Source organism: Polyodon spathula, chromosome 16 (genome assembly GCF_017654505.1).
Source record: "Polyodon spathula isolate WHYD16114869_AA chromosome 16, ASM1765450v1, whole genome shotgun sequence".
Classification (NCBI taxonomy): domain Eukaryota; kingdom Metazoa; phylum Chordata; class Actinopteri; order Acipenseriformes; family Polyodontidae; genus Polyodon; species Polyodon spathula.
The window spans coordinates 23,306,126-23,331,558 of record NC_054549.1 but is presented as its reverse complement, the minus strand read 5'-3'; the positions used below and the strand labels follow the sequence as shown (position 1 = coordinate 23,331,558).

At 43.6% G+C, this 25,433-nt stretch overlaps 1 protein-coding gene and 1 long non-coding RNA gene across 4 annotated transcripts; one reads left to right on the top strand and one right to left on the bottom strand.

The window, feature by feature from the left end:
- Positions 1-959: 959 nt before the first annotated feature.
- Positions 960-21,262, top strand: LOC121329319. The gene is made up of 3 exons (XR_005951760.1): positions 960-1,166; positions 11,961-12,091; positions 21,176-21,262. It is a non-coding gene; the product is annotated as an uncharacterized LOC121329319 (long non-coding RNA).
- LOC121329318 (extracellular matrix protein 2-like) lies at positions 12,140-25,431 on the bottom strand. Of its 3 annotated transcripts, none has more exons than XM_041274871.1 (10): positions 25,131-25,421; positions 22,866-23,000; positions 22,217-22,446; positions 21,169-21,790; positions 20,189-20,304; positions 19,702-19,834; positions 19,276-19,433; positions 18,565-18,704; positions 13,806-14,132; positions 12,140-13,563 (listed from the first exon to the last, which is right to left on the bottom strand). In XM_041274871.1, exons 1-10 carry the CDS (start codon positions 25,276-25,278, stop codon positions 13,389-13,391), a joined length of 2,184 nt encoding a protein of 727 aa, XP_041130805.1. In that variant the 5' UTR covers positions 25,279-25,421; the 3' UTR covers positions 12,140-13,388. The 3 variants fall into 3 exon arrangements, with proteins under 3 accessions (XP_041130805.1, XP_041130806.1, XP_041130807.1); XM_041274873.1 differs by having other exon boundaries at positions 13,446-13,563; positions 13,835-14,132; positions 25,131-25,431; XM_041274872.1 differs by lacking the exon at positions 22,866-23,000.
- Between the last annotated feature and the right edge of the window lie 2 nt (positions 25,432-25,433).

The following is a 25,433-nucleotide window of genomic DNA, read 5'->3' as shown; positions in this document are numbered from 1 at the left end:
TTTGAGTAGTAACAACTGTGAAAATACCATTCAAAACAAAATAAACATTACCATAATGTGTACATCTTTCATATACGGAAACGGGAGGCTGTCGTAAGCATGTCGCACTTCACACATTTCCCCTTATATCTATATCTATATTGTCATGAAACTTGCTATTATTTTAAATTATAGAGAATATCTGATTCTGGCGTTATCTGTACTAAAATGTTTTAATACTGTTGATATACGTCATGGTCAGCTTGTTCCTCATGTTACGGACTGCCTTGTTTTCAGGCATGTAATTATCGTTTAAAACTGTGCTGTCCCTTTAAGAGAAGGCGTCTCCCTGCCTTAGTTCGCGCTCTGTGTCAGCAGGTGAGATGCCTTTTAATTAAGTTTTATTTCATGTAATGACTTTGAAAACAGCAGCTGGAAAACAATTTATAGAACCATTGACTCCACCCAGGAGAACAAATCCACAGGGCAATGGATCACATGATCACATTCACTGAGGCTAACACAGCACCCACTTACCTGAGCTGCCCACTGGTCTCAGGAGCTTCAGATTACATGTTCTGCCCTGGACTGGAGGAAACACCCTTTCTCTTAGAGGATGAGGGAGAGAGCAGTTCAGTCTCCATGCCTCAACCCTGCCCTGGACTGGAGGGGCCACCTTTTTTCTCTTAGGGTGAGGGAGGGAGCAGTTCAGTCTCCATGCCTCAAGCCTGCCCTGGACTGGAGGGAGCATCCTTTCTCTTAGGGGGTGAGGGAGGGAGCAGTTCAGTCTCTATGACTCAAGCCTGCCCTGGACGGGAGGGAGCATCCATTCTCTTAGGGGGTTGAGGGAGGGAGCAGTTCAGTCTCCATGTAGTTTTAGAAATAACCACTAGGGATGTGTGGTTATTGTCCCTTCTGAAACTGTGTGCAGATTTAGTAACTCCTCAGCTGCAGAGGGGACATGAATTGCAGCTGCACAGCCCAGCAGTCATTTCTTAATCCACTTCCTCCTCACTTCAGAATCTTTTTGAAGTGGTTGACAAGACCTATAGGCTGGAATAGTTAGCGTGGCTGGTCAGTAATGCTAGAAACAGAAACAATAGGCAAGCCTTAGTGAAGATAAACAACGTTGGTACATCATAGGGTGAGCAGATTTTCAAAAACCGGGACACATTGATGAATAATCGGTAAGACTAATTAAACCATTTAAATATAGGTTATGTAACATAACAGTTATTTAAATAGCCATCCTCTCACTAGTACAGTATTATCTTTTGTTCTCAAGCAGCTAGCTAATTTTAGTGCACTCCTGGCTGTGTCATTTGTGGCTAATTAGTTTAAATAGCCATATTGTGTTATATGTATTGCCATAATAATAATAACACCATGTAACAATTTATTTTTTTTTTGTTCCTGGGTAGTAAATGTTATTTCCTAATTGCTTATGCCTCAAAAGTATAGAAAATGGCTATTATTCCCCACAAACTTTGCTTTTGTGACCAGGACAGTGTTTTTTTTGAGATTTACGATTATACTGTAAATACAATATAATCGTAAATCTCGAAAAACTACTCACTTCTAAATCTTTTGTAGTCATTTTTGTATTACTTTTGTATAAATACATGTTAATTTGGATTCATATGTTGTTTTTTTCTGACTTTATATGAACGAAAAGACACACATTTGCCCGTTTTCCCATTGGAAATAATGATATTTTGAAATATCACTGTCCTGGTCACAAAAGCAAAGTTTGTGGGGAATAATAGCCATTTTCTATACTTTTGAGGCATAAGCAATTAGGAAATAACACTTACTACCTAGGAACAAAAATTGTGTTACACAGTGTAATAAATAATAATAATAATAATAATAATAATAATAATAATAATAAATAATTCAAAATACATTGTTTGGGGAACCACACATGCAGAACTCATGCACTCACCCTCTCTGCGTCTTACAAATACTCGGCGGTTGGACCCAAATATTTCAAATTTTGACTCATCGGTCCATAAGACGACTTCCACTCTTCAAACGTCCAGTTTCTGTGTTATATTCTGCACTCTTAACAATGGTTTCCTTGCAGCAATTCTTCCAGTTAGGCCAGCTTCACGCAATCTCCTCTGAACAGTTGATGTTGAAACATCTGTACCTCTAGTAGCATTTAGCTGAGCTTGTATTTCAGGGGCAGTTAATCGCCAGTTTCGCATACTTGTGACTCAAATGAACTTGTTCTCTGATTCTGAGGTCACCCTTGGCCTGCCTGACCTTGTTTGGTCCTCATGAGTGCCAGTTTCTTGAAATTGTTAAATGGTCTTGGCTACAGCAGTTACAGACGCTTGCAAAGTTCTTGCAATTTGTCTTAAAGATTGACCATCAGTTTTTCAAGAAATTACAAACTGTCTTTTTTCTTTGCTTAACTGAGCATATTGTGCTACTTTCTGCTCCCTTACATTCAGGAATGGCAAACTTGTGCTACCTATATTTCTAGTAATCATGGACCCTCACCTGTTAACAATAATTGTTAATTAGGTAACATGCTAGTTAACTCAAAGAACATCTAACACTTATATGTTCTAAAATATGCACATTTCTATACACATTTCAGACTTTTAACTGACTTGGGCTTCAGACTGAAATCCCCTTGCTTTGGGTGACCATTTCATTGAAATTGGCAAGATTTACATTTTCATTTAAAAATTAAATTTTTGAAAGCAATTCACTTATGATAATCAGCTTATATAAGTACACGTATCATATAATGAAATATTAACTGTTTATAGACAAGTTTATACAGTTAAAAGCACAGATAATCATGAAAAACCTGGTGTTAAGCAGGTGTACTCAAACTTTTGACTGGTACAGTATGTGTGTGTGTGTGTATATATATAATATATATATATATATATATATATATATATAGTGTTACTGCTGCTGACACTGGTGTTACTGCTGCTGACACTGGTGTTATTCCACTCACCTGTATCCCCTCACCACTTTGCCACAGGCCCCCACGTCCTTTAATCCGGCTCTGCCTGTATCAAGTGTATTTTCACCACAAAATTAATTGAGCACGGTAGGTATATATTTTAAACTGCCCTGACTTATAGTGGACAGTTCAGCTGGCTCTATGATATCACCTTGCGTTACTGACTCAGCTTCTGATAACTAATTCCTCTGGCTTTAAGAATATTATATAAGGCTTGTGTACTAATTATCGATACACAGTATGTGGTTCAAAATGCTTTATTGGGAGAGCACACGGTTTGAGGAGGTGTGCAGAGCAAGAGTGATAGTGCAGCTGTTTAGTCTTGCTGAAAAGTCTCACTCACGTTTCTCACTTACTGTATCCCCTACGTAAAGGTCAACCCCCAATCAATAGCCAGGAACCCTAACAGTAATTGAAATGAGTAGACACACATTTCAAACCCGGCAATGTACCCAAAACAAATGAATGATTCTTAAATTTCAGCAGGAATGATTGTGCTTCTCGAAGCTCAAGAACTCGAAACAAACAGGCTGAGCACGACAATGATGACAATTATAGACATTTTAAACACGTGGGTTCTTTTGAGTCTTAGGCCCTGAATATCAAAAGTGTCTTTTGAAAGTCTGAAACTTTTTATTTGTTTATTTGACTGCTTAATTTTAACACAGACATTATTTGTAACATTGTTCTAATGTCAGTAAAAATTAGAATTCTTTGCCCGAGAGTCACATTATCAAGGCATGTCAACATAAAAAAAATATTTTTCAAGTGGATTTTTTTTTCCACCTGCGTAACTATCGGAAACATAATTTATAGTGAAAATTAACTATCCATCTTAATATATATAAAAACAAGAATACATACATGGGAAAAATAAATAAAACATTATTTAGAAATGACGGTAGGAAACAAACTTACCTCAACTCAACTGCCACTGTTGATCTGTTGAAGTTTCTGAGTGGCGGCAACTGCGAGAGATTTCACAAGATGCAGACGCTCGCGCGTTTGCAAGACCTTTTGAAATGGCAGCAGGTTCATTTTGACAGTTGCATTATTTAATCACACATCTCTCTGATCGTATCTTTTTTACTTATTCATGTAGGCACGTGCTTGTATTTGTTGAGTTTATGTAACATTACATCAGGTGGTCAAGCGTTCAATTCTCATCAAAGCAGATTTACATTTTTTGTTCTGCATGTAACTTACACATTTGCTCATGCAGTGTTCCTCGTTGCACAGCATAGTTCTTCTAGTACAGTCTCCTTATCTTAACTGTTTAGCTGTAACTCTCTGACGCTGGTTTTACAAGAAATATACAGATTCTAGTTACTAACACTTTGTAGAACAAAAGTTTTTTTTTTTTTGTTTGTTTTTTTTTTTCCCTGTACAAAGTTATGATACAAAATATGTCATATTTTTAATTGAGTGTATTTAATGAAAAATGTTAAATGTTTATATACAACATAGAAATACTGTATATAATTCATATTAGTACTGTATTTTGTAACTATTGAAAATGTATTTTTTCTTAATATCATGTACCGGTAAGTATGTTTTCTTAAAAGGAAAAAAAAAAAGAATATTGGTCAAAGTGTGCTTGCTCACTGGTGGTGCACAGTAGGGGTCACAAATTCCAAGCATCTGACGCATGGTAAATGATATCTTTCTAATTCCTGTTGCTGAAGGTATAGTAAGTATGCTCTATGGTTGCAAAATACTGCCAGTATGTAGCCTGCTGGTGTTACGTATCTGCAACCTCTCACTTGGATTGTTTACATCATGTGGATATGTTCGTTGTCTTCAGCATTATTCTGCAATGTGTATGCATGGAATAATATGATCTGGTAGTTTGAATCTAAATTAAACTGCATTGCATATTCATCAAATGGATGTAAACTATATTTAATATAGAGCAATTATTTTTCCTATTTTCCATAATGACATGGTCTATTTGAAATGGAGGGTCTCTATACTGCACTGTATGGATGTGGCTCAAACCTATACCATTTCAACTCCAATAATATATCACACGGACCAAGAACTCATTGTCTGTGAACATTAAAATGAAGCCAGTGCTTTAAAATCCAATGGATTATTACACTATCACAGTTCCTCCTTAGAGGAGCGCTAACGTTAGTTTACCTACCGTAAACCTGGTTCCCTGAAAGAGAAGATGGCACCAAAACATCCTTATGGGATACACTCCAGCCTATTGGTAGGTGTCACTGAGCTCTTTCTATCAAAGCTGCCGATAGGCCTTCTCCCCTCGGTGACCCCCTCGGTCCTGCCTCCCGAGGGTACTTAACCGTCACGCAGGGGAAATTCGCTCTCTTTCACGACGAACCGTAATATCGACCAAAGCAACCTCGCTGTTGATGGCCATCTTCTCTTTCAGGGAACCAGGTTTACGGTAGGTAAACTAACGTTCCCTTTCAATTCAAAGATGGCCACCAAAAATTCGTTATGGGAAACGTGTACCAGAGCCATCGCGGGGAAGAAAAGAATGGCAGCATATGAGGGACGCCTAGCCCTGCCTGACCAAGGACAGCGGTGTGAGCGTGCAACCTCGAGGACCCTAGTGCCCACAGAGGGCAACGAGGGATCTACCACATTCAGGTGATAGAATCTGGAAAAAGTATGCTAGCCACATCAAAAATCTCAGCCATGGAGGCACCTTGAAAGAGGGCCCATAATGTAGCCACACCTCTCGTGGAATGTGTGGCTATCTAGCCAGGTGGAGGTAAGCCATCACCATCATACAGTCGAGACTGTGTCCTCAATCCAGTGCGACAGTCGCTGCTTCGAAAGGGGCTGTCCCAGGGTCTGTGTTCCATTGCAGACAAAGAGCTGGTCAGATTGACACAGCTCTATCGTCCTATCCACATAACATCTCAATGCCCGAACCGGGCAGAGAAGGTTCAACTTCTTATCCTCCTCCGTAGCAAACGGTGGACGATGAAAGGACTCCAGTTCCACAGACTGATTCAAGTGGATGGATGTCACGACCTTGGGGAGAAAAACAGGGTATACACACAGTGACACTCTGCTACCATCATCCCAAATATGCATGCAGGAGCTATGCACAGACAGCGCCTGCAGCTCACTAACCTGCTTTACGGAGGTGATAGCCAAGAGGAAGGCTGTCTTCGTGGACAGGTGATTCAACTTGATGGAGTATATAGGCTCAAACGGGGTCTGCATGAGAGCCTCCAGTACAATCTCCAGGCTCCATTCGGGGAGAGTAGCCCTCCTAGGAGGTTGCAATCGCCGAGCGCCTTGGAGAAACCGGGTAGCCAGAAAATACGCGCCCAGAGACACTAAGTCAACGTTGGCATTGCAAGCAGAAATAGCCACTTGGTAAACCTTTAGAGTGGAAGGTGATCTACCAGCCTCAAGCAGATTTTGCAGAAATTGTAAGATGACAGGTATGGGTCAGGAGATTGGATCATGACCGTTAGTACGGCACCAATCTTGAAAATATTTCCACATATGTGCATACAGTGACCTAGTAAAATGTGCCCTAGCATTCTGCAGTGTACCCACAACCGTGTCTGACAGCCCTAAAGCTGACCAGCGGTCCCTTTCAGGGGCCAGACCCACAACTGGAGCCTGCCCGGCTCTGGGTGCCAAAGTGTGCATCTCACCTGGCTGAGAAGATCTCAGTAAAGCAGGGTCTCCCAGTGTGGGCTGTTAATAGCTGGCACAGGGATGAAAACCAGATTCTCCTGGGCCACCTGTGTGCCAATAGGAGAACTGATGCCTTCTCTGACCGGACCTTTTTGAGAAAGGCCGGGGCTAATGGCAGAGGCAGGAACGCGTAAAGGAGTGCTCTGGGCCATACATGGGCTAGGGCGTCGACGCTGAGTGGACCGCTGCAGCGGTGGAGGGAGTACCATAGGGGGCAGTGTGTCGTCTCCACCAAGGCGAAGAGATCAACCTGCACCTTCCCGAACTATTCCCAAATGAGGGTGAAGCTGCCACTCCGACGGATATGGGCCCTCCCTCAAGAAGAGGTCCGCTGCCCGATTCCCCACGCCCGGAACATGCGTTGCCCAAAGGGACAGTAGGTTCTGTTGGGCCCAAATCAGAAACCTGAAGGCTAAGCTATGCAACCCCGGGGACCAAAGGCCACCCTAGTGGTTGACATACGCCACCACTAATGTATTGTTCGTGTAGATCAACACATGTCTGTTCCGCACCACGAGCAGGAAGTGCTGGAGGGCAAGGAACACCGCCTGCACTTCCAGCATGTTGATATGCAGGGACGTCCAACAGCCCGACCAGGGTCCGCTGACTCCTCTGCCTTTGCAGACCGCGCCCCAACCTAAGTTGGAGGCGTCCGGTTGGAAACTACTCCCATTTGGAATCCTTGACATAGAGGAGAGGTAGCCTGCCACCAGCGCAGCCGAGCAAGCAAGACACACTGTCAGCCGACTGTGTCCGTTACACTTGGAATGCCGATGGAACGCACTGAGCCACACTAGCAGCGGGCGTCCTGATCATATTATTGTGTACGAGATTTGTTTTGTTTCATTATTTATTTTTATGCTCTGTGAGCAAGTGTTTATTTTTTTGTTTAAATATTTTATTTCTTTTTGTTATTTAATAAACGGCGCCACAGCATGTCTTTCTCAACTGCAGATACCTTTGTTGTTTGTTTCCTTCTTCTGGTCTGACGTCACCGCTCAGCCATTTCCTGCCACAGCAACACAGAGAGTTCAGGAGGCGGGACAGAGGGGGTGACCAAGACGAGGGGGCCTATCGGCAGCTTTGATAGAAAAAGCTCAGTGACACCTACCAATAGGCAGGCGTGTATCCCATAACAATGTTTTGGTGGCCACCTTCGAATTGAAGGGAACCATCTTTAAAGCCCATTCTCTTATTAGTTCTGTCTCTAGGTCAAAGGCTGTCCTCCGATTCCCAAACCAGTTTTTTCACCCATTAACTAGAATTATTCTGGTGGCTCTGTGTACTTTTAACTACCAGACAACAACAACCTTCTGGCCCTTTTTCTTCTACTGTTGTTTCCCCAAAGAATCAAAAGTTTTAAGTACGGTCTACAGCTATAATGATTATTTTATGAAGAGTGTTTTGTGCACTGTCAGTTGCCCTGAATACTGTGCTGAAATGTAATCTGTACAGAGGGCTTTCCAAGCCTGTGCAGATCAGAAACAAAGCAGAAATGTCTGCTTTGATGAAGCTAAACTGGAAAAAGTCCTGGATTTCCGAGTACAGCTCAGGGAGCAGAGATGAAGGGGTTCACACTAGAGGTCTTCACTTGTCTACCTGGACCCGAGGATCCAAGATCCGACCCGTACTGAATGGGTTTTCAGGTGCAAAATTGTCGTGCAACACTTGGGTCGGGTCCGATTTTGTTTTAACACACAAACTGTCGATTACTATTAAACAGGCTCTCTTTGGTTCTAAAAATCATTGCTTATAATTCCTGTTGTGTAGATTGACTCCACTAGCACATGGCTTGACCCATATCAAACACGTGACCCATATCGAAGTTGTTTCTTTTAGATCATTTTTAAAAGTCAGAGTAATGGATTTGATTATGAAGGACGTGCAAAAAAAATTAAGAAAAACAAATTCCATGAACAAAAGCTCACAGAAAAATCTGTGGGAATCATTTGTTGTAATTGTAGACAAGGAAGGAAAATAAGTTTTGCCAAACACAAATTTGACATCTCAATTCCATTTGCTCCTGTGTTAAGTTTGTAATAAAATCACACATTTACAAGATCATACTTCAGTTCATTTGACTTTCAGATAATGTATTTATCTTTGTATCTTTTACACAAACATATTATATATTAAATTTTATAGTCCTCTGTGCAGGTTCATGATGGAATAAACACTGTCTGTAGTTCAGCCAGATTTCCAGGTTGACAATAAAAAAAAAAAAAACACTGCTTTAATACTGTATCTAGTCAGTGCATATACTAAGCTGGGGAAAGGAAAAGCTTTCCACTGTTTTTTCGGGCCGGGTTGGATCCGGGTCTAATAGCAAGAATTTTACATCGGGTCGGGTCAGATAAATAATTGTCGGTTCGTGGTCGGGTCGGGTTGATTAATTTGGACCCGTGACGATCCCTACTTCACACTACAGCACAGGACAGGATTACCAGGAATGTTTGAATCAAACTCATTGAAAGACTTTGAATGTTTCATTTTCAATTTCACTCTCCTCTCCCATTTCTTTTCTCTCCCCTCTCTCTCACCTCTCTCCTATCTTTCTTTACCTTCTCCCCATCTCTTCCTCTTGCCTCTCCCCCTGCTCCCTCCTCTCCCCCTCCTATCTACTCTCTCTCACCTCTCCCCCATCTCTCTCTCCTCTCCTCTCTCTCCCCTCACTCTCCTCTTTTTGTGGTGAGATATAAAATTTGGTTGACTCTGATTGGCATTATTTTAGCAGTGCTGTCCAGAAACTGATTGATGTCAGTGCAGCTCAGTGCAGTGAGCGTCATGGCCAGCTGGCTGAGGAGACTCTTCTCTGGACTGAGCTCTTGGCTTATCGGGGCTTTGTGGTGGTAGGATTAACCCTAACTCTCCCTAACTTGACTGTGCTGTACATTGCTCCGCTGTGCTATACCCTGCTCCCCTGTGCTGCACCCTGCTCCGCTGTGCTATACGCTGCTCCCCTGTGCTGTACCCTGCTCCCTGAGCTGTACCCTGCTCCCCAGTGTTGTACCCAGCTCCCCTGTGTTGTGCCCTCCCCTGTACTCTGCTCCCATGTGCTGTAGCCTGCTCCCCTGTCCTGTACTCTGCTTCCCTGTACTATACCCTGCTCCCTTGTGCTGTAGGTAGCCCAGCTGTGCTGTACCCAACTCCTCTGTGCTGTACCCAGCTGCCTTGTGCTGTACCCTGTGCTGTACCCTGCTCCCTGAGCTGTACCCTGCTCCTCTGTGCTGTACCCAGCACCCCTGTGCTGTACTCTGCCCCCTGTGCTGTACCCACCCCCCTGTGCTGCACCCTGCTCCCCTGTGCTGTACCCTGCTCCCCTGTGCTGTACACAGCACCCTGGGGTGACTGTACCAGCACCGCCCCTGGCTGCCCCGCTCCTGTTCTGTTCCCGTCCGCTTCCCTGTGCTAGACACAAGCACCTATACCCTCCTCCCCTGTGCTGAACTTTGCCACCTGTGCTGTACCCATCCACCCTGTGCAGTACCCTGCTCCCATGTGCTGTACCCAACACCCCTGTGCTATACCCTGCTCCCCTGTGCAGTACACAGCACCCCTGTGCTGTACAAAGCTCCCCTGTGCTGTACCCTGCTCCCCTGAGCTGTACCCTGCTCCCTGGTGCTGTACCCAGCCTCTATGTGCTGAACCCTGATCCTCTGTGCTATACCCAGTCCCCCTGTGCTGTATACTGCTCTCCTGTGCTGCCCCCCAGTAACTCAAGGGTTACTAACCAGAGAAAGAAAGAGACAGAGATCTTGTGTGTTACTAATGGCAAGCATAATAATACAAGCATTTCTTTCACTCTCAGTTTAAGACGTCAAACTTTCAGAGTGCCAGCCCCAAGAATTCACGTCCAAGACAAAATTAATCAGCTCCATATGTGGCATTTTAGCATTCCCAAATGACAGTACAACTACAATGGCTCTGTATTATATACTGAGGGGCAATGGTAGCACAAGTATAGGGCATTTACAAGGAGATGAGGCTGGTAAAATGGGACCACAGTTTTCTAACTATACCCTAAATAATCTTCAATGGCAGACAGACAGACTGTGGCACTACACTGGTTCTGTATTATATTGAGGGGTAATGCTAGCACAAGTATAAGGTAGTTACAATGGGGTAAGGCTGGTAAAATGGGGCTACAGTATGCTAAGTATATCCTAAATGATCTTCAGTGGCAGACAGACAGACTGTGGTACTGCAATGGTTCTGTATTGCAGGGAGTACAAGTGGTTCCAGCTGCACTCAGAGAGATCACATGTCTGATAGCTCTATTGAGGTCACAGGGGCATTTTAAACTTTTTAAAAAGTCCCCAGGATGTGACCACTGGCTTCATGACATAAAGATTATATAATATATTTTATAGACTGCTGAGGATCTTTCAGCCAATCAGAGATTTGACCAATTCAACTGCAAAGTCTGTTCAAAACGGTGACATCACAATCAAGTACTTCAGCCACTTAACAGTATTCTCTTGATCAACATGCCCTCTCTTTTCAATGAAAATGGCAGTAGACTGATTGGAAAACAAATGCAGCTGTTTTTTTTTTTAACTTGTATGTTAACTTCGTCGATAACTAATAAACACTTGATAGTAGTGAATTTAGAACTAATAAAAGAAACTAAAATGCAATAGCAAGCGTTTCGACTGGAAGTCATTTTGAACATATTAAAACTAGCAAAGACCTTTGCCATTGAATTTATTAAGTTTCTTTGAAGACACTTAGAAGACTTCTAGTCAAAAGGTTTGTCATTCAATTTAAATTTATATTGAAGACATTGAGAAAGACTCGTAGTGAAAATGTTAGTCATTGTATTTACACTGAAGACACTGAGAAAGATTTTTAATCTCTTTGAATTATAGTTTCTATTAGCATTTCTAAAATCAGTTGTTAGAAAACAGGAAACATTGGTAATAACAATTGTTAAGATTTGATTAAGAAAATACTGAAAGGGAAAATTTAAGAGAAGCAACTAGAATGCAAAGCAAACGCACTACTCGGAGAGCCTGGTGTTATAGCTGCACTGCCATGAAGTAATTCTCATAAAACAGCTGGAATGACATCTGGAAGCACCGCTAGGCAAAGAACTGAACGACAGGACACTGAGAAAAAAAACACCCTGCAATGTGGCATCCCCTCCCTGTCCACTCTGAAGTCAGACAGGGGAGACTGCAACCCCCCCCCCCCCCCCCCCCCCCCCACCCCCTTACCATCTCATTGTGTTTGCAATCTGCAGGAACTGAGTGGTCTGTTGCTTCAGAGATAATATTCTGTCTGTCTGTCTGTCTGCTCTACCCAGCACCCTGATTGGAACATAGCCCCCCCAGACTGGAACATAGCCCCCAGACTTGAAGACAGCCCCCTAGACTGGAAGACAGACCCCTAGACTGGAACCCAGCCCCCCACTGGAACCCAGGCCTCCAGAAGAAGGTAAAAGACTGGAATGAGAGGCTAGTGAATTAGCCAGCTTTCTGGAAATAAAATAATCAGGTTTTTATTTGTATAGCCGTATCAAATAAAACATGTAGAAATACAATGAACTGCAAAAGCAGTTTAAGAAAAAACGGTTGTATTTAAGATACATAAGCATAAACATGGTCTACAAAAAAAAAAAAAAAAAAAAATGGTTTCCAATTCATTTTCTCACGAGGTATCATAAGATTTGGTGTCCAGTTCTTAATTCAGTTGCTCATCGAACCCTTGAAACTTGTTTTGAAGCAGTTTGAGCTCAGTAAGGTTCAGAGCAATATCTACTGAAGACCAGTACAAGCTTCAGTCAGGTCCACACTTTGTGCATCATCAATGTAAGACTAAAGGTTTAGACCAGGGGTCATTCCACTCCAGGTTTAACAGGTAACATGGAAAAATGAACTAGTCTAGGGTTTACATAGAGGTTTAATTAGTTCAAATTAACAATTTAAAACAGGGTTGGAACAAAGACCAGGAGTGGAAGGCCACTTTGGCCAGCCCTGGTTTAGACTAATGTGACTATTAGTCTCATCTTCTACCCCTGAGCGAGTGTCCCTGTAATTAAACAAACACATCAGACTCGTTACATCTCGTCAGCAGCATTAACTAACCCCACCAGTCCGTCCTACTGTGACTGTCAGCAGGGAAGCTCACACAGGAGTAAAAGTCGATAATCAAATTACACTGACATATCCTGTATTAACAGAATACAGAGTTGGAGAGATGAGTGAGGGCTGGGGGTCAGAAAGGTGAGAGAGTGCTGGGCGTCGAGGAGATGAGAGCTGGCTGGAGGTTGGGGAGTTAAGAGCAGGCTGGGGCTCGGGCAAGGGTGGAGAAGAGCTGGCTGTGGATCGAGGAGATGAGAGCGGGTTGGGGGTCGGGGATGTGAAAGCTGACTGGGGGTCGGGGAGGTAAGAGCAGGCTGGGGGTTATGGAAGTGAAAGTTGGCTGGGGGTTGGGGTGGTGAGAGCAGGCTGAGGCTCGGGCAAAGGTGGAGAAAGGGCTGGGGGTCAGGGAGAGGTAGAGATGGCTGGGGATCGGTGAGGTGAGAGCGGGTTGGTGCCCGGGTGGGGTACAGAGAGGGCTGGGGGTTGTGTGGTGAGAGTATGGGGGCGTCTGTGAGGGGTAGAGAACAGGCGGGGGTCTGGGAGGGGTAGAGAGAGGGCTAGGGGAGGGGAGGGGTAGAGAGGGCTGAGGGCCAGGGAGCTGAGAGCTGGCTAGGGGTTAGAGAGTTGTAGAGAGAGGGTTGGGGGTCATCTCAGTAGTCCTCATATTTCTGGGGTCTCAGTACAATGCTGTGGTAGGTCTTGATGCAGGAGAAAGCAGTCGGGGGAATCAGGCGCCGGTCAATCAGGTTGTTTTCGAGATGGACAGAGATGAGAGGGGAGTCCTCCATCACACGAGTGTCACAGACTGAGTTCAGGGGGACATACCTGAGCAGAGAGGAATTAGCACAGCATTAAATCAGCAATGAGAGAGAGAGAGGACAGAGGAGAGAGAGAAGAGAGAGGAGAGGAGAGAGAGGACAAGGGATAATGAGAGAATAGAGAGTTTGGGGCTGAGAGAGCAGGGGAATAGAGCAGGGGATGGGGGGTGGAGAGCGAGGGGTATAGTGCGGGGAGGGGGGGTGAACAGCAGGGGGGGGGGGGGTCCCCCCCCCCACCCCACCTGTAACCTGATGTAGTTGTTGTTGAGCCGCAGTACCTGCAGGTTGCGGAGGGTCAGGATGCCGCGGGGCACAGCTGTGAGCTGGTTGTTCTCCAGCAGCAGCTCGGCGAGGGAATGGTGCAGCCCTAAGAAGGACAGTGCATGGATCCCACTGTCATGCAACTGGTTGTGGGAGAGGTGCAGGAATTCGAGGCCCGGCTTCATGTGAGCAAAGACATACCCGGGGATGCGCTCGATGTGGTTGTGATGAGCAAGGAGTCGGCGCAGCGACGAGGGCAGGAAGGAGGGCACGTGCACCAGCCCATTATAGGACAGGTCCAGCAGATCCATTGCCCTGAAACACACAGGGACATGGGGGGAAGGGTACCCCAGGAAATAGTCATTTTACACTTTTCCATGATTATGCTATCCATTTACTATAGTTTACAATGTTTGATTGTGTTTTTAATATGCTTTACCATACCTCTCTGTGCTTTATATTGGGTACCAATGCTATACCATGCTGTCACTGTGCTTTATTACACTGTGCTGTGCCTTTACTGTTTTTTTTTAAGGGCACATGTATTGAATGCATTGGGGCTGATTTCCAAAGCATTTACTGTAAATGTTTTTTCCATTTGTTTTCACAAGGTAAATAAAACCCCCTTTCAAAAGCTTACTTAAACTGGCTAACATTAAAGTGTCTGTCACTAACAAAACAACCCCTTCAATCCCGCCTGCCTGCTTCCATTCCATGTCTTTCAAAGCAGCACAGTGGAGTTCTGCAGTCACTGTTTGTAGAAAAATTGATTCTTTTACTAGCTACAGTCACAGAGCAGTTATCTGGGGGGTTCATTTTCAGTGTTCATGCTAAACATACAGATTAAGGGTGAAAACTGGAGCAATTATTGAAGATATTTTAAGAGCATAAGAAAGTTTACGGAGGAGGCCATTTGGCCCAACAGAGCTCGCCCAGGTCCAATCAGCTCACTGATCTCAGAACTTTGTGAAGTCGGGTTTTAAAAGATCCCAGTGATTCAGCATCAGCAACATGGCTAGGTAACCCATTCCACCCCCTCCCCACTCTCTGTGTGAAGAAGTGTCTCCTTCAGCAACATGACTAGGTAACCCATTCCATCCCCTCACCACTCTCTGTGTAAAGAAGAGTCTCTTTCAACAACATGACTAGGTAACCCTTGGTTAGTGTCTCCTATCCTCCTTAAGGAGGCAGTGATACTGTTAATAAAGATACTAAGAGGTAAGAGACTGGATTTAAAGGGTATATGGCTTGCACGGACCACTCAGAACTATATTTCCTATCATCCTCCTGCTCAGTGGTAAATCCATCTCAGTTACATATGTGAACAGGATGATGATGGAAAATGTAGTTCTGAGAGGTCCATGCGGGTACATGTGAAGCATTCTTGAGGCAGGGAATGCAATTTAAAAAAAAATAAAAAATTAAGCAATAAACACACCTTACATAAACAGTTGTAGCAACACATGGTAACATGTCAAATAAAAAGGTCCTTCTGTACTCTTTAAAGTAGCTACTTTAACCTGTAAGGGAGACATGGGCTCTGACAGTTGCTTGCAGTTTCACATGGTCCGGACTGGAACTAATAATATTTTTTTTTTGTTTGTGGATTCCTGAGGGATCTGCTTGGCTACTAATGAAAACATAGTTGTTTTCAGTTTATTATATATTTTTTATTATTTTTTTTTTTCCTCTAGCTTTTTTCTCCTTAATTTATTCTATTTTTCTCCCATTCTTTCTGTTGCCAGACATTACTCAGGGATTTATATCATGACACAGTTTGGGTGAAAGCTGGAATGAAATGCACAGCACAAAAGGAGCATTGTGCTTCTACAAGTGCAGACAATTACAGAACCTTTCTTCAAACCTCAGTGAAACCCAGCGCCCCACACTGCAGTACAGCTAAAGAAAACAGGACAAACCAGCCTGTCAGGAACAACGCCCCCCATCAAGCAATATAAACCGCCAATCAGTGACATCCATCCCCAATCCCAGCAATATAAAGCAGCCAATCAGTGACATCAACCCCCCCATCCCAGCAATATAAACCAGCCAGTCAGTGGTATATACAGACAGTTTGGCAAAATAAATTCTATCGAGATTCAATGGAGGCGTAACAAATTTTTCCTGTTTTGTGCTGGTTTTTGCATTTTTAGATTTAGTTAAATAATTCAAAATAATTAAATAATTAAAGTTCACAAAATCCAAATTTATTTGCAAAATGCTAAATCAAAATAAATATTATAAATATATAATATTATATAAGATATATTATATATATATATATATATATATATATATATATATATATATATATATATATATATATATATATATATATATATACATATATATATATATATATATATATATATTTTTTTTTTAAATAAAGATTTAGCATTTAAATGTTGAAAACTTGCTAAATATTTCATAAATTATATTTGAATGTAGACATTTAAAAAAAAAATTCATATATTTCTAGCTCATTTCTAGTCATCTCCAAATAGCCTCGAGCAGCTCTCGTCAAGTCAGTCAATGGGCGTGGCCAGGGCAGCTCCGGGAGTTCTGTTTGGCAGCTCAGCCTGTCAATCTCCCCCTTTTTCCTATATTAACCTAGCACTACTTCCTCTCTTTGTTTTGTGTTTGTTTTTTGTCCTCCTCCGCTCCTTTCTAATACTGAACCGTCCGCCCAGGGTTCCCTCTGGGGGAAAGTGAGTCTCACCCCCCGACCAACCACGTCAGCCTCCTGCCCAAGTCACTGCTTTCCCTGGTGGTTCCTCGCCCCTCAGAGGGGACCCCTGGCCAGGTCTATACTTTAGCAGCTTATGCGCCACAACCTGCTATCACTCTCCCTAATTTCTTTTCTAGTTCTGAGCACCTTGTTTGCCCTCTCTGAGGCAGGCAGAGTCCCCCACCCGCTGAGTTGGGCCCCACGCAGGGGGCGGGTTCTCTTCCTTTGTTATTTCCTATACGGACACCTTTCTCTTCGCGTCACCCAGCTGAAAGCCGATGCTGTCTGAGGGTGCTGCCTGACAGTATCTGTCCTTTTGTCCTCCGATGTCTCATTCTCCTTGTCACCAGAGGATGCAGCCTGACCCGGCCTGGACTTCAGAGCTTTGTCTTTCATATCTTCTGTCTTCTGTCCTCCTCGGTGAGAGTACAGGGTGTCTTGTTTGTATGTCTTGTCTTGGCCATTACTCATCTCAAGCCACTTAGCAGGCAAGGGATGCTGCTTGACCCGGTCCTTCGAGTACAGGGATCTGTCCAGCATGTCCTGTGTTCTAACACTATTGTCACTCAAGCACTCATATGCTTCAAGCTCGCTGCCCCTCATGCCTTTCTTTACTCTCAAGCCCTCGTAGGCTCCCAGTGAACTACTATACCCAAAGGCTCTATTCTTGGTCCCTTACTATTCTCCTTATACATGCTGCCATTGGACATGATTATCTGTAAATATCATACACATCATACGCCCAAAACAGTTATTATCATATAATAGACAGACCCCCCCCCCCAACTCAACATGACACAACCAGCATGAAAGTAAAAATAGACATAATGAAGCATTATTACCTTTATATAAGTTAGTGATCAGCAGATGTGTCAGATTTTTTTCTATGTGTAAATATCAGGACTTTCTTCCTATGCATCGGGACGCTGGACTTTTGCTAGGAAACCGGGACTCTCCCGACCATATAGGAACTGTTGGCATGTATGCATTGTTTATGATTTATGGGATTATTATGTTTGTGGCGCAAGCGAAAAGCCACAGCAATGATTTGTTATTGTTTTATTGTGATTTTCGAATACGTGGTTGTCAGCTAGTAATTACTGAATTGGCTGACAAGATAAACAATAGCTTTAATCCCACGGTTACCACTATAAGAATCTGCAGCTTTGGTGTCAGAGGCAGAATGACACAGGAGTCAAGTGAGCTACAATGGTAACAAAGCAATCGCTATTATATATCTATATATATATATATATATATATATATATATATATATATATATATATAGCGTCTATATATATACTATTAAAGCTTCGCACTCGTGACAACTCAGTTTCAAAGTGCCGGTGCTGCCTTGTTTTGGATTAATTTCCTAGTCTGATGTCATCCTGCAAAGCCATCCTTTCACACCAAGATTAGGTCTTTTCTATCATTGCCAGATGCTGAGAAGCTAATTCTTGCATTTGTTTAATCTAGACTGGATTACTGCATTGCTCTGTTATCATGTAATCATGCCTTATTCCATTTGCAGCTTCTTCAAAATGCAGCTGCTAGGATGCTAAGTAGAACAAAGAAAAGAGCACATAACTCCAGTTTGTTACTTTTGGCTCGTGTCTTGAGGTGCTTGTTTTCTTTTCCGTGTATTTAGTCTTTAAAGTTCAATCACCCCTCTGTAAACGCCAAACATAATTCTGAAATAAAGCCCTTTTGCTATATATATAATATATATATATATATATATATATATATACTATATATATATATATATATATATATATATACCCCAAACCCCAACTCTAACCCTAACCAGAAACTTACTGCATTTTCACAGTCAAACTACTGGAGATAAGCAAGAAGTGAGATGGAAACTGTTCATACAAATTTCTCCCTCTTGTGGAGGGATCTAGAATTACATTTAAACAGGCAATATCTTATTTTAAACAGGCCTTATTTTATTCAGAATTTTAAACAACTGGGGTGATGGGAAGGGGGAGAGGGGAGGGAGGGGAGAGAGGGAGAGGGAGGTGTATCCATGCCAGTGGTGCGATGTGGGTCTCTTGCAGGTGGTTGTTACTCAGCACCAGCACACTGAGGTTCAGGGTCTTGCTGAGAACTCCCTCTGAAACCTCCTCAATCACATTCCCAGCCAAGTGCAGCTCCTGAGAAACACGTGTAGTGTAGGGTCGTTAGACCCATCGAGGACTCTATGTCTCCCTCCGGCAGACCTGTGGGTTTACACAACACACACACACACACACACACACACACACACACACACACACACACACACACACACACACACAGACACACACACAGACACTGACACATACACACACACACACACACACACACACACACACACACACACACACACACACACACACACACACACACAGACACTCACACACACACATACACACACAAACGCACACACACACAGACACACACGTACACACACACGCACACGCAAACAGGCAGGAGCTGGATCTAAAGACACACACACATACACACATAGAGACACACACACATGTCACGCACACACACAGTCAGGGGCTGGATCTAGAGACACACACACAGAAGACAGACACAGAAGACAGACAGACAGGTGACAAACAAGCAGGCAGGCAGACAGACAGACAGACATACAGATAGACAGACAGACAGATAGACAGACAGGCAGACAGATAGATAGGCAGACAGACAGACAGACAGAGAGACAGACAGACTGACCTGCAGGGAGTGGGGGAGGCCTGATGGAATGGCTCTTAAGAGGTTCCGGTCCAGTCTCAGGTAGATGAGTCTCCTCAGGGGTTTGAAGGCCAGTGGATTGACATTGCCATCGTGAAGAGCATTTCCTTCTAACTCCAGAGTGAGCAGCTTTGAGAGACCTGCAGAGAGAGATATGATGACATCACCAAGAGAGAAACACAATGACAACACCAATGACAGAGAGACACAGTGACTTCACCAACAAGAGAGACACGATGACATCACCAATGATAGAGAGACACAATGACACCAATGAAATGAAAGAGACACAATCACCAATGATTAAGATAGACATTGAAATCACCAACGAGAGAGAAACATGATTACATCACCAGCGATTACATCACCAATGATTATATCCCACCTCTCCCTTTCCCCCTCTCTCACCCTTGAAGCTGTGCTGATCGAGCCCCTGCAGTTTGTTATCGTTCATTTTCAGCTCCTCCAATGATGGTGGTAGCGGTGGGATCTGTGTAATTTGGTTCCCATCCAGATTCAGTCTCTTCAGTTTAATGAGATTCTGCAGCAGGAAACCAAGGAAAGCAAACTGTGATAATAACATCAAGGTCCTGGCTCCTGATCATTAAAAAAATAGACTTCATTGAGGAGAGTTCTGAAACTGGTGCTGGGTTAGTGCTGCACTCTTCCCTCTTCTCTCTCCACTCTCTCCTTCTTCTCCCATCTCCCCTTATCTCCCCTCTCCATTCTCTCCCTCTCTCCCCTCTCTTCTCCCTCCTCCCTCCTCCCTCCTGTCTCTCCTCCCCCTATTCCGCTCTCTCATCTCCCCACTCTCGCTCCCTTCTCCCATCATCTCCCCTCTCCCCTCTCATCTCCCATCTTTCTCCTCTCCTCTCCCCCTCCCCCTCCTCCTCACTCTGAACACTCCCGGGTGCATGGTTGAGTTGTCCATTTGGTTCTTGCTGAGGTCCAGCCACTCCAGGTTGGGCAGTCCTAAGAACGCATGCTCTGGGATCTCTGAAATCTCATTCTCTACGACACAGAGACACAACAGGGATTAGACATAACACAGTGCATCTATCAATCCTGCCCACAGCGTGTATAACACAGTGCATCCATCAATCCTGCCCACAGCCTGATTCCATTAGCTCTCAATATATTCCTTCACGGATACAAAATGTATTTCAGAATGTAATTCATCAAAATATAGAGCAATTGTGTAAATATTGTACAGTACCGACACATTACGGAAACAACAAATGATTTAGAGAATGACTGGGGGTGGGGCTTTTATTGCCCATTATTCCTTACTTATACTGATTGCTCACTAAATATCTTGGTATCCCTGAATAGATAAAAAAAATATGCAAAGAATTTTATCACAACATATTCTTGAGGGTAAAATGTTGAGAAAATGTCAAACCCAGTCATTAAGTATTAGTAATAAATGGACAGTAATACCCTCCCCTGTGAATCTCTCCTCCCAGTAATACCCTCCCCTGTGACTCTTTCCTCTGTCATACCCCTCCCCTGTGACTCTCTCCTCTCAGTCATACCCCTCCCCTGTGAATCTCTCCTCTCAGTAATACCCTCCCCTGTGAATCTCTTCTCTCAGTAATACCCTCCCCTGTGACTCTCTCCTCTGTCATACCCCTCCCCTGTGACTCTCTCCTCTGTCATACCCCTCCCCTGTGAATCTCTCCTCTCAGTAATACCCTCCCTTGTGACTCTCTCCTTTGTCATACCCCTCCCCTGTGAATCTCTCCTCTCAGTAATACCCTCCCCTGTGACTCTCTCCTCTGTCATACCCCTCCCCTGTGACTCTCTCCTCTCAGTCATACCCCTCCCTTGTGACTCTCTCCTCTCAGTAATAACCTCCCCTGTGACTCTTTTCACCTGCCAGGTACAGAGTTGTGACTCCAGGGTCGAGGAGGATGGGCAGGTGTCTCATTCTGGTGTTGCCACAGGCAATGGTGGAGTCAGAGAGGATGCAGCCTGGTGGGAGTGACTCCATGAACCTGCCCGTAGGGGGCAGCAGAGAGTCAGGGAGGGGCCGGTCGAAGAAGAAATCATCAAGGTCATCTACCAGTCCTCCGATGTCTTCAAACTCCTCCTCCAGATCCTCCTCATCAGAGTCCTGAAGATCTATTAGCCTCACCCTACTCCCTCCTCCTTCCCTTCCTCCCCCTCGCTTCTCCACTGCTGGTTTTTCAATCTTCTTTCCATATTTCTGGACTTCCTGCTTCTTAACAACACCAACCTTCTGTTTCCCAGTCTTCACTTCCTGTTCCCCAGACCTCACTTCCTGTTTCTTTGGTGCTGTCACTTCCTGTTTCTTTAGTGTCATCACTTTGTGCTTCTTTGGTGTTGTCACTTCCTGCTTCTTTGGTGTTGTCACTTCCTGTTTCTTTGGTGTCATCATGTCTTGTTTCTTTGGTGTTGTCACTTCCTGCTTCTTTGGTTCTGTCACTTCCTGCTTCTTTGGCATCACCACTTCCTGTTTCCCAGTTGACAGCACCTGTTTGGAAATCAAGACAGGATGTTTGAATAGTTGAGGTAATTCCAGCATGTTTATCTTGTTTACTGGGATTCAGAAAGATTTACAGGACAGATCACTTCAGTTCTAGGTGGCTGTATTCTTAATCAGCCAAAATGTCTTTATTTTAGAATATGCATGGAAGTTTTCCAAAATATGTTGTATAGTTCAAAGCATTCCAGGATATATTTCCATATATTTTATCATAAATTTAAATTATTTACTCATTGAAGAATACAAAATACATTATTTCAAAATATATCTTGCACTTTCATCAGCTATATTTTCAATGTATACATAAACTAAACTACTGTATCTTGGAATTTATTATGGAACATATTACACTATTAAAAACATATTTTCTAATACATGTCAATATATTTTATGGGTCGTGCTTCCAGCCATCACCTCTCTGGATCTGGATCCCATTTCCTGTCTCCTGATTCCCACTTCCTTCCTCTGGAGGGCACGCTCTTCTTGTTTGCGGAACCTGGGTCTGGCAGACTGGTTCGTCTTATTGGTTTCCAGTTTGGAGGCAGCCGTGAACTGTGGTTTGGTGTTTCTTTCAGGTTTGCGTCTCACGTTTCTCTTGGGTGGTGCTGATTTTATGCGGTCCTCTCCCTGCATCTTCCCTCTCTCTGTATGGACAGCAGACAGGGTTTAGAGAGAAACAGAGACAATGAGACAGAGAGACAGAGAGAGAGAGAGAGAGAGAGAGAGAGAGAGAGAGAGAGAGAGAGAGAGAGAGAGAGAGAGAGAGAGAGAGAAGGTGAAACAGAGATGCAGGGATACACCAGCAATGACACTCCTCATTATCAATGACTTTCTAGAGCAGTGATACTTTGTTATAAAGAAACAACATTACCTTGTTGTAGACTGTCAATGAAAGAGAAATACGTTACAGAAGGACAATAATAAAGAATGGAAGAAAGAAAGAATGATGAAAGGAAACAGAGAGAGAGAGAAAGAGAAAGTTCTGAAGCCCAGGCCTGAGTGCAGCAGGGCTGCTGTGTGCTCCAGGTATTCGGTTAGTTCTCAGACTGTGTCAACGCTGTACCTGTGTTTTTGCACTGGGGATTAGATATTCTCTCACAGCTCTCCTTCCCTCCCTCACACTGACACACTGTGCAGGGCTCAGGAGACCAGGCTGCTCCTTCATACAGAAATATACCATTCACTAAACATTGGGGACCTAGGGAAAGAGAAAGGGATATGACCACACTATTGAAGGCACTAGAGCCAAAACACTGGTCTGCTTGAATTAGTTTCTTCTACTTTCAGTGACACTGGTGAAGGCAATAGAGCACAAATGCTGGTCTGCTTGACTCAGTCTTTTCTAGTTTCAATAACATTGATGAAAGCACTAGAGCACAAACGCTGGTCTGCTTGACTCAGTTTCTTCTAGTTTCAATGACATTGATGAAAGCACTAGAGCAGAAACGCTGGTCTGCTTGGCTCAGTTTGTTCTAGTTTTTGCTTCTGATTTAAGGTGCAACGAATTCAGCTCTTCAGTTCTAGTTGGCTGCCATAGATATGGTTAATGCAGGCTAGATCAGCAAAGAGTTTCATCACTAGATGTTGCTGGCTCTTGCTTCTATAAAGACACTTGGTAATGGTTAGGGTTAACTTTCTCAACTCCTTTTGAGATTTTTAAAAGGTACCCCCTCACCCTCCTTTGTGAGCTCTCTCCTTTCAGTCCTGGGATTAGTCTCCTCCACAATGTCTCTTTGGTGCTGTGGTGACCAGGATTGGACACAATATTCTAAGTGTGGTCTCACCAGTGCATTATACAATCTCATCACTCTGTGTGGTTGCTGACTGATGAGTCTATTACAACAATAAGGTCTTTCTCTTGATTGCCCTGTTCTAATTCAAGACCCATTGGGTACTTGGAACTGGTGGGATAACACTGTACATTTGTTCAAGACAAACTGAAGATATTTATAACACAGGCTGATCAGCCAAATAAATGTCTTTGTAGGAAACGTCTTCCAAAGTGGCCTATTACCAAATAACTCTGGCTCTTACTTTATAAAGACTCCTCTAGCTTAAATCACACACACACAAACACACACACATGTGCAAAAGTTTAGATATGATGCATTTTTCTACTGTAATACATTATGAGCATCGACAATTTACTCAAAGCCTCCACTAGTGTTTTCTACTATTACTATTATAACAAGCTTGACTTGCATAAAGAAGGAAAAACATTGAGTGGAATAGCTCGCATCACTTGATTTTCAAGGTGTGGTATCCGAAGCATAATCAACAAGTATAGAGAAGCATCATCTGTAATTGACAAACTCAGGACTGGAAGACCCCAAAAAAGCATCTAACAAGGATGAGCAATACTTGAAGATAATATCCTTAAGGAACAGAAAGAAGACAAGCATTGAATTGACAAAGAACTGACAACATGATGTCAAATAAATTAAGTTTGCATATGTATCTGTGTGTGTGTGTGTGTGTGTGTGTGTGTGTGTGTGTGTGTGGATGTGTGTGCGTGTCAGTGTGTGTGCATATGTGCATGTCTGTGTGTGTGTATGTGTCAGTGTGTGTGTGTCAATGTGTGTGTCAGTGTGTGTCTGTGTGTGTGTCAGTGTTTTTTTCAGTGTGCCTGCGTTTCAGTGTGTGTGCTAGTGTGTGTGTCAATGTGTCTGTGTGTCAGTCTGTGTTTGTGTGTGTTAGTGTGTGTGTGGCAGTGACAGTATGTGTGTGTCAGTGTGTGTATGTTAATGTGTGTTAGTTTGTGTCTGTCAGTGTGTGTGTGTGTGTGAGTTAGTGTGCGTGTCAGTGTGTGTGTGTTTGTCAGTGTATCAGTATGTGTCAGTGTGTGTGTTAGTATGTGTGCGTGTGCGTGTCAGTGTGTATGTTAGTGCGTGTTTGTCAGTGTCAGTATGTATGTGTGTGTCAGTGTGTGTGTCAATGTGTGTGTGTTTGTGTGTGTCTTAGTGTGTGTGTTAGTGTGTGTGTGTGTGTCAGTGTGTGTGTGTGTGTGTGTGTGTGTGTGTGTGTGTGTGTGTCAGTATTTGTGTCAATGTGTATGTGTGAGTGTGTGTGTCAGTGTGGGTATGAGTGTGTGTGTGTGTGTGTGTGTGTGTGTGTGTGTGTGTGTGTGTGTGTGTGTGTGTGTATGTGTGTCTGTGTGTGTGTGTATGTGTGTCAGTGTGTGTGTGACAGGAAGCTAGAACTGAAGAGCAGCTCCTGAACTCAGGTAAGAAGCACAGTATTTGAAGACTTGCATTAAGAAGCAGATTGCTAACATGATAAAAAGGTAAGGCGACAGTGACCTGTAAATGATAATTTCGGCCCCACTCACCTGAGGGAGCCCCGGATCGAGGGGCTGCTGTCTGTGTCCCGGGACTCGTTTCCTCTCCACCCTTATCTGCTGCCTGCTCCTGCCTTCTCAATGCAGAATGGACCTGCCCCCAGCACAGGACTAAAGCACAGAGCAACAACACCTGCATCCTTAACCCGAGTTACAACAAACTGGACAGAACCTGAATTCAAACTGTATTGAGGGGTCCAGACTGTGAACTGCCTGCTTCTACAGTATATACAGGGGAGAGGGAGAGAGGAAAGCAGAGGGAGAGAGGGAGAGAGGGGGAGCCCTTCCAACAAA